The sequence below is a fragment of the Miscanthus floridulus genome, chromosome 17 (genome assembly GCF_019320115.1).
Source record: "Miscanthus floridulus cultivar M001 chromosome 17, ASM1932011v1, whole genome shotgun sequence".
Taxonomy (NCBI): domain Eukaryota; kingdom Viridiplantae; phylum Streptophyta; class Magnoliopsida; order Poales; family Poaceae; genus Miscanthus; species Miscanthus floridulus.
The window spans coordinates 89,745,336-89,753,634 of NC_089596.1; the positions used below are offsets into that span (position 1 = coordinate 89,745,336).

General features: G+C 45.7%; 1 protein-coding gene across 1 annotated transcript; it reads left to right on the forward strand.

The window, feature by feature from the left end:
* The first annotated feature begins 2,154 nt into the window (after positions 1-2,154).
* On the forward strand, positions 2,155-4,306 carry LOC136517538 (transcription factor bHLH112-like). Its single transcript, XM_066511130.1, has 7 exons — positions 2,155-2,417; positions 2,509-2,866; positions 3,003-3,119; positions 3,306-3,371; positions 3,569-3,634; positions 3,735-3,794; positions 3,915-4,306. The coding sequence occupies exons 1-7, from the start codon at positions 2,266-2,268 to the stop codon at positions 4,059-4,061; spliced, it is 966 nt and encodes a 321-aa protein (XP_066367227.1). The 5' UTR covers positions 2,155-2,265; the 3' UTR covers positions 4,062-4,306.
* Positions 4,307-8,299: the final 3,993 nt, after the last annotated feature.

Genomic DNA, 8,299 nt, shown 5'->3' on the forward strand with positions numbered 1-8,299 from the left:
AGTCACAGCAGTTGCGTCCTTGTCGTAACTAACCTTGTTTGCTTGTAGCCGCCATGAAGTAGTTAATTTGGTTGATTAGCCACGGACGTCGTCGGGCTCCTCTTGTCTTCTTCTCCGACCGGCGTCCGTCAGTCTCCGGCCCATCCACAGCACCGGCCGCCGCGTCGTGACGTACGCGAAGTCGCCAACCAAGGCGATGCGCCTGTCGAGGTGTTTCGTTCCCTACCACTACCTCCACATGTGTCAGTAACTGACTTGCGTTGACAAATGACAATCTGGCGATGCATAGTCTTGCACGCGGTTCTCGTTGACGATTGTTACCACTACATACAGGAGTCTGGGACACTATGAGTTGACGAGCTCCCTAGCTGCTGGATTGCTGGTGCAGAGCTGAGGTCGCCGGCGGACGGGCGGTGCAGGCGCCCGCGACCGTCGCTTTCGGGGCTTTAGACTGCAACCAGACAACCAGGAAATTGGCCCGCCGAACCAACGGTACGTACGCGCCGGGAAAGCAGCGGAGGCACGCGCGTGCGAGCGTGTGGGGCCTCGGGTTCATTCGGCTGGTGCATAAGCCCACTGGTTTCGACTGTACCACTGTACACAACAATAAACCGTGCCGATAAACAGCTAGGTGTGATGGCTCATGGCTGCATCGCGAAAACTTTTTTTTTTTTTGCGGAACAAGGCCTAATAACGAGCAAGATTAGAGTTCGTCTCTGGTCACATCTAGATTTTTTTTTTAAAAAAAAGAGAAACAACGTCTGAGATTGACCGAGCTGATCAGCTGAACCTTCACGGCCATATAGCAAATCACGTCACCGTTTCTTTACGCTTAGTACAAAACTTCGAGTCTTAACTTTCCTTGGTCGCTAGTCACAAAAAAAACTTTCCTTGGTCGCCATCGCCAACAACACGGTACAATAAATCAGCAATAAATCATCGATAAGGTAAGTCACACACGCTACAAGCCACCGTCAATTTGGTTTATGAGAATCCACCGTGCCACCGATTACAGACCTAAATATTGTTTTGTCCTATTTTTTTTCCTCGCTCTATTTCTGGATGCGGCACGCTCGACTAGCTCTTCGTTCCATCTGTCATAATTGACGTCGTCGCCTAGTTGCCTTTTCGATGGCGATGATTATATATGGCGGGTTCATTAGTGCTTATCTGCCCACGGTCGCCACACACGCCGCGCTTTCAGCCCAACCGTCGTGCACACCGTTGCCCCCTCGCCTACACCAACATACCTACGCCACCCATGTCGTGCAACTCAATCGCCTGTGCCCCCCACCCCCCCCACCCCCACGTCGCTCACCCAATTGTGGCCGCCATGTCGTCAGTCCTGCTCATCCGCCTATGATCCTGCCTCCTCACTCACCTACTCTAGCGCCACACCATGCATGTCTCTCGTATGGCCCTAGGCCCGGCCAGGCGGCCACCATACAAAGAGAGGAGCACAGATCATACAGGGGGCCATTCCAACCGAAACCTCCAATTCCGAATTTGGAATTGAGTTGCAAACCAAACAGTCAGCTCCATGGTGGAGACCAACTTTAAAATAGAGTTGCTCCATGGTGGATTAGCGCTTTAGAGTTTTTTTCGCAGAGTTGAAGCTCGAATAAACATCTATCACATATACCCCGTTCGTTTCGCTGAAATTTGACTTATGTTGATGCTTATGCTGATTTATTGTGAGAGAAAAATATTGTTCGTTCACTGAAAAATACCGCTGAAGTAGATCCAGCTGATCTCTTTCCATGCTCTGACCATCGCCGGTGGCAGCATCATCATCATCCTCGACGCCGGCACTGCCATCGGCCATTGTCGCCGTGTTGGGGCCGGCCACCTTTCCAAAGTGTCAACTTAGCTAGGGTCACTGGCCGCACTGTTCATGAACACGGTGCTTGCGTTTGACTACACCAGAGCCGCTTGACTATATGTGTACTCGCACTATGCACAGGACTAGGCAAGATACCATCACAATCCAATCCGATCTACATGTAAGGGCCTTGTGACCAAAACTAGCTGTGTCCAATGGTCAGAACTCAGAAGTCTCAGAATTCACAAGTCAGAGACTCCGTTGCCCTGCACAAACTGATCCCATGGCCCACCGTCTATTTCACGTTAACTTTCACTCCAAGCCCTGAAAATATATACCAGCCAAATCCTTCTCTAAACTACTTTGGGATAGTACTCCTATATACATCGTCGTCTTCTTCAGTAGTACGCTGGACGCCCTCCTCTAGCTAGCAAAACCCACCCATGGCAGATGAGTGGTGGAGCTCGACGCGTACTGCCGACGACGGCGGGTCGCCCTGCTCCACAGCTCCGGCCACGGACCAACTGGACGCTGCCGCCCCGCCATCCTTCCTCGCTGATCCACCCCATCATATGGACTGGACGCAATCCTACATGTAAGCCAAGAATTCTCATTTTTCTCGACTTGGCACGCACTCTCTCCACACGGTTACATGCGTGATGCATGGCGATTTGCATGATGGACAGGGGCGGGAGAGCGTCGGCGCCGGCGGCAGAGGCGGTGACCACCAGCTTCAACGCACTGCTCCAGCTCCACGGCGACGTCGCCGGTCGCCACTTCCTTCTTGGTCAGCAGCTCCACGCTGACGGCGCGGCGCCCGTGGCGGCAGCGTCGCAGAGAGCGTCGTCCCTGTACGCTGGCGCCAACCAGCTGTACTCCAGCTACCGCGGCGACGTGCCGGCGGCAGCGCTGATGACGAAGCCGCCGTTCCCGCAGCAGGAATTCTTTGGCTCGTCGACGCGGAATCTCGGCGACATGCCGGAAGCACCGCCCATGACGACCAAGCCGCTTCTCTTGCAAGCCTTAGAGCAAAAGGCTTTCAAGGTATGATACGGCCGGGTTCGCAGCGGAGCCGCGCCAGCGCGGCCGCTTCCGTTTGCGCTCGCCGGCCTACTACTTGCCGAGCACTAGCAGCTAGGGTTTTCTTCTCACGTCACACCTCGATCGGTCTCTGGTGCAGTCCCATAAGGAACCTGCACAAGACGCTTGCTCCTCGGCGACGAGAAGTGTTCCCGGCTCGCCTGTGCCGGCGAAGAAGCCCCGTGTCGCGACGCCGTCTCCTTTGCCGACCTTCAAGGTGTGCACCGACCGGGCAGCTGTGACGCATGCAATCCGAAGATATTATATCATCTTGCACCTTCAATTATTCGGACACATCTTTTGATTTACAGCTCAACATGCAATTCAGGCTAGATGTTCTTGTAAACTATGATGATCAACTGAATAATTATGATGATTGCCTTTGATTCTTCTCCGAGAACAGGTGAGAAAAGAGAAGCTCGGGGACAGAATCACTGCTCTCCAGCAACTAGTCTCGCCTTTTGGAAAGGTACCCTTTCTAATTCTCCCCCCTTTGTTTGTCTAAAAAAAAATCCCCCCTATAATTTCTCTGCATCGGTTTCTCTCTCGTTCGTCTTCCTTCAAATTCTGCATGCATTTGAGCAAAAATCTCGTTCCAATAAGTTGATCGATGGACCTTGACTTGACATCATTTTCGATGCATCGCATCCAATATGTCAATTTTAGACGGATACTGCATCAGTTCTTCACGAGGCCATCGAATATATTAGGTTCCTGCACGATCAAGTAGCTGTAAGTATACGAATTCTATACTTCACCATGATCAAATATCTGGAAAAACTCATGGTCGACATGATTGTGTGATTCGAACTAATGAACCTGACCTCTTCAGTCCCTGAGCTCTCCCTACCTGAGGTGTGGACGGCCTATGCAGCAGCTACAACAACAACAGGTATGTAGTGTACAAGTGCAAGTTCTTAGCCGTTCATTTTTATTTTATTTGAATCCTCAAAGTAAAAGTTACGTTTCCTTCCAATGATGGATGAATTAACAAAGTTTAATTTCATGTCAGGTGAAGGACAGCGACGAGGCGAAGGAGGACCTACGAAGTCGAGGGCTGTGCGTTGTCCCGGTGGCGAGCACTACTTATGCAGTGGCTGCTAGCGAGACAGTGCCGGCAGAGTTCTGGCCTCCTACCTTTGGGGGCACATTACGTTAGAAACAGAGACATGCATGTAGTAGCATGAACATGAAGATCTAGCTGGTATTGCTAGGTAGGTATTTGTGTGTAAGGCGGTATTCTCATGTCAGTAAAAAATCAGTGTTGAAGCAAAAAGCAAATGAAAAACCTAACTAGTCGATCACATTAGTGTAAGCGTGTTTAGTTGTTGGATTGGATCCGAGAAAAGCAATGGAAAAAAAAAAGAAGAAACAAGATGAGAAAACTGTAAGACCCTATGCACTTGCATTGTGCACACGACCTGGAAAGTATTCAAAAGGGTTAAGAACTTAAGATATTTGTTGGGGATAGGTTCAAAAGAGAATGTCACTAATATTACAGAGTAAGCAATTTTCCAGAGAATAACTCTACTGGTACTTTGGTAGTATTTTGTATGGACATGTTGGGATAAAGGACAGCATATATATATGGTGAAAAGTTGTTAAAACTTGGAAGCAAGAGGAGCGCTCAGCTCTGTAAGATAGCGAGCCTATTAGTCTTATTTTTGAAGAAAAAGTTAGTACAAATTATTAGACTAGCAAATCCTATTGGTTATTATATTGAAAAGTGTTCCTAGTACCTAGAAATTAATTTAAAAACTCGGAAATTTCTTTACTAACCCTGCACTCAACCTAGTCTAAAGTTATTCATCCCGTTTGGTTGAAGTCCTGGGATCCCGCAAGGTCCAGGCAAGCTCTTAAGGTCCTGGCATTCAGAAGAGTCGCCTGTCTGGCTAACGCTTGTCTGGCTGGGGGCAACGTTGCCTGAAGTATTTCAACTGGGAATTCTTTTATAGAGATTGATAAAAGATATCATAAATGATTTTTTTCATGATGTTTTTTTTATCCACCATTGATTATGAAAGATAACATATGCATGGATTATAAAATTGTCTTATTTAGGCTAACAAACACTTAGAGATTAATGCCTCCTTTGGATTGCAAGAATGTAAAACATAAGAAAAGGAAAAACATAGGAATAGGATAGGAATGCAAGTAAAAAACAGAGGAATTCAAAACATAGGAATCTTAAAGGATTTTTAGAAGCAAAGAGTGATTGCTTTCACTCTCACGATTAGACACAAGTTGGTTTCATAAATCCATTGTTTGCCTTGTTCTTTGTGCATAGAATTTTTCCATAAGATATAGGTGAATTGTTTTTTTCCTATAGTTTTCCTATGGAATTAAAGCGAAAGGAAAGTTTCCTATGGAAAGGCTACTCCACTATTCCAATCCTACCATTCCAAAGGCCTTTTAATAGATTGAACCAAGCTTATTTTTAGATTAAGGAATAACCAATATTCCGGCCTCCATCATTCACAAGTGAATTATGTATTATTCTAATTTAGATTGATCTAATGCACTATCTCATAGCGTAAACATGTATGAACACTATCTGTTTTAGACTCATCTAAGCATAAATATGCTAAATGAATATATCTTAGAATTAATTGTCAACTTAAGACTAATACATCATTCTAAACAGATCTACAAGAAACATTGTGCTTAATATGCGCCTAGGCTCATGTTAGAACTAAGCATATTAAGTACAATGCCCTTAGATATATTAATACTAAAACTAAAACTAAAGACCGGAATGGAGCGATGGGCTAGTTAGAAGCAGCCATCCTCTTATTTATAGAGCTATTACACACTTTCAACAATGCCTTTAGATATTTTGGTTGAACCACTTAACCCATGGGCAAAATGATCCAACTTGAGATCACACATCCAACGGCCACAAGCTTTTCATGACTTTGCTTCGCCTCAACACAAGCTTCGCGATGACGCCACGTGCCGCCTCCCATTCCCGCCGAAACTCCAACCGGGTTTTGAGGCCCAAACTCAAAAACTGTCTGGCTGGTGGTTTTGAGTCCCAAACCACCAAACCGCCTGGAGAAGTGTATCCGCTATGCCTCCTCCACGATCTCCACATGTACTTTTGCTTCTTGATGTCCCCAAGTGTCAGCCACCACAATCAGTCTTTCGACCATCTTGGTTCCTTAGTCCAAGCCTTACGTCTGTCCTTCACCGCTCCTAGTCCATCGGTACGGCACATCTCTACTTGACCTTCTCCATGTCCGTCGATGAAAGTGCATCAAGCCCTTTAGTGGGTTTTGGATCATTGAATGAGAACGTGATTAAAGGTCTAACATATGTGCTAAGTGTTGGACATGAAATGGGTTATCTCATAGGTACTTGATGGAAGCCAAAATAATGTGTTGTTGTATAAACAATCTAGTTCAAACACAAGACAACAATGCAAAAGATATTTATGCAAGGCTTAATCATTGTGGGATTTCTATGAATAATGTGAAAGCAAGCACGTTGATGATTTTGGTTAACAAGACGAAGGATTGCATATGGAATGGTCTTACATTCTAAACCTTGCTTTATTGAAAGACAATTATAATTGAACTTAATGGATGATTCAACACAAGGTGTGACTTGATGGCTTGAGATGGTGAAGATAGGAATGAAAGGCTTCGAGGTACTAAGCAAGGGTGAAGGGCAAGCAACAGCTTGGCGACCGAGGAACCTAGCTAGGGTGAAAAAGGAAGTACTTGCATTTAGTCGAGGTACTAATCAAAGCATGATGGTCATATTGAAGTGGATGATCAAATCTTAGATGAATTGTTGAAGTGACTTGATACATTTGAAGTCAACTCACATTTGTTGTTTGGAATTAAGTCATATGCTCAAGATGGCTTTGCTCAAGAAGAAAATCAAAGTTAACACACCCTCACCTATCGAAGATCGGAAGCTATGGCATTTGGTTTGAAAGAAATCAACTCATGCGGTTCCAATTCCATTTTCATTTGATCTTGAGTAAATAGGTATGTCGTAATGTTAAGAGGGATGCATCATGTTGATAGATGACTATTCATAAGTGTTCAAGCTAACCCATGTGAGGTTTGAGTGAAAGAGTGACACAAGTGCTAACTCGCTTTTGCTGCAGCTGGAAATACCGGACGTGTTCGGTATTGGGTCAGCCGCGGTGACTTCTTCGGTGTTCTCGGTTTGGTTCGTCAGGAGTTCCAACATGAGTTGGGAGTTCTGACGCCTCACAACGCCACTGACTTAGTGACCGTTGGAGTTGTACGAGCAATATTGATACCGGACGTGTCCGGTATTCCCAACGGCTCTATAACGGCTAGTTGAGCTATAAATACCCCTTAGCCTCCACCTTTGGAGACTGCTGATTCTGCTGACTTCTATACATATTTTTGAGCCTTGAGAACACTCTCCAACCATCTCTTAGTGAGTGATTGGTCTAATTTGTAAAATCCATCTTGTGGGTTGAGTGAGATTCAAATTTGAGAGCAAGCCACCTTTGAGCACTTGTGCATATTTGTCGATGTCGTGATTTGAATTTGTTACTCTTGGACTTTTCAGTCCTAGACGGCTAGGCGTCGCCGGAGAGCACCCAAGATATTGTGGTGTGCCTCGGAAAGTTTGTAACGGTTCGATTCGACCGCCACAAGGGAAGGGGTCAACTAGTGGAAGAAGAAAAAAGAGTTGGAAAAGACTCCGACTAGAGTGGCCTTTTTTGTCCTCCAGAGCTGACCTTCGCTGGGTCGCTCGCAGCCCCCTCAACGGAGTCCGAATTTCAGTAAAACAAATACCGTGTCTCGATCTCTCTTTACATTTGGTATTTGTGATCTTTGTGTGTTGTTTGAGCTTGTCAACAGGTTACTAGTAGTGGTTTGCAACTTGGATTGAAAAGAGAAATCAATCGGAGCAAGTTGAGAGCTGGCCGGGCAGAACCCGTGTATACCGGACGTGTCCAGTATTGATACCGGACACGTCCATTATTAGTTGACTGAGCTGAAGTTATTCATGTTCTAACTTTGTGTTGCAGGGTTGTAGCTCATAAATACATTCTCTATACCTTGTTTACTTTGTTGTTTAACTCGTGAGTGGTTTGTTTCTCTGGTTTGGGATTTCCAAGTCATTGGAAATTCCTATACTAATTGTTTCCGTATTTTAAAGGGTTGGTTTTTTAGAAACGCATATTCACCCCCCTCTAGGCGGCATCCTCGGTCCATCTCCAAACTCAACCAAAGCGGACCATCTCCGACGATCACTCATCACAAACTCGACACACAAGGGCACATATCAACCTTGTGTTCACATATGAGGACATGACACATAGGGATACGACCATTGAATATAAGGTGAGCTCATTTCTATATTTATATAACGATATCAGTAATAATTTATTGCTACCTGCAAATG

Coding starts and splice junctions, on each gene's coding strand:
- LOC136517538 (XM_066511130.1), top strand. CDS start 2,266: ATGGCAGATGAGTGGTGGAGCTCGACGCGTACTGCCGACGACGGCGGG. Junction 3,372..3,568: donor TAGTCTCGCCTTTTGGAAAG/GTACCCTTTCTA, acceptor TGTCAATTTTAG/ACGGATACTGCATCAGTTCT. Junction 3,795..3,914: donor AGCAGCTACAACAACAACAG/GTATGTAGTGTA, acceptor ATTTCATGTCAG/GTGAAGGACAGCGACGAGGC.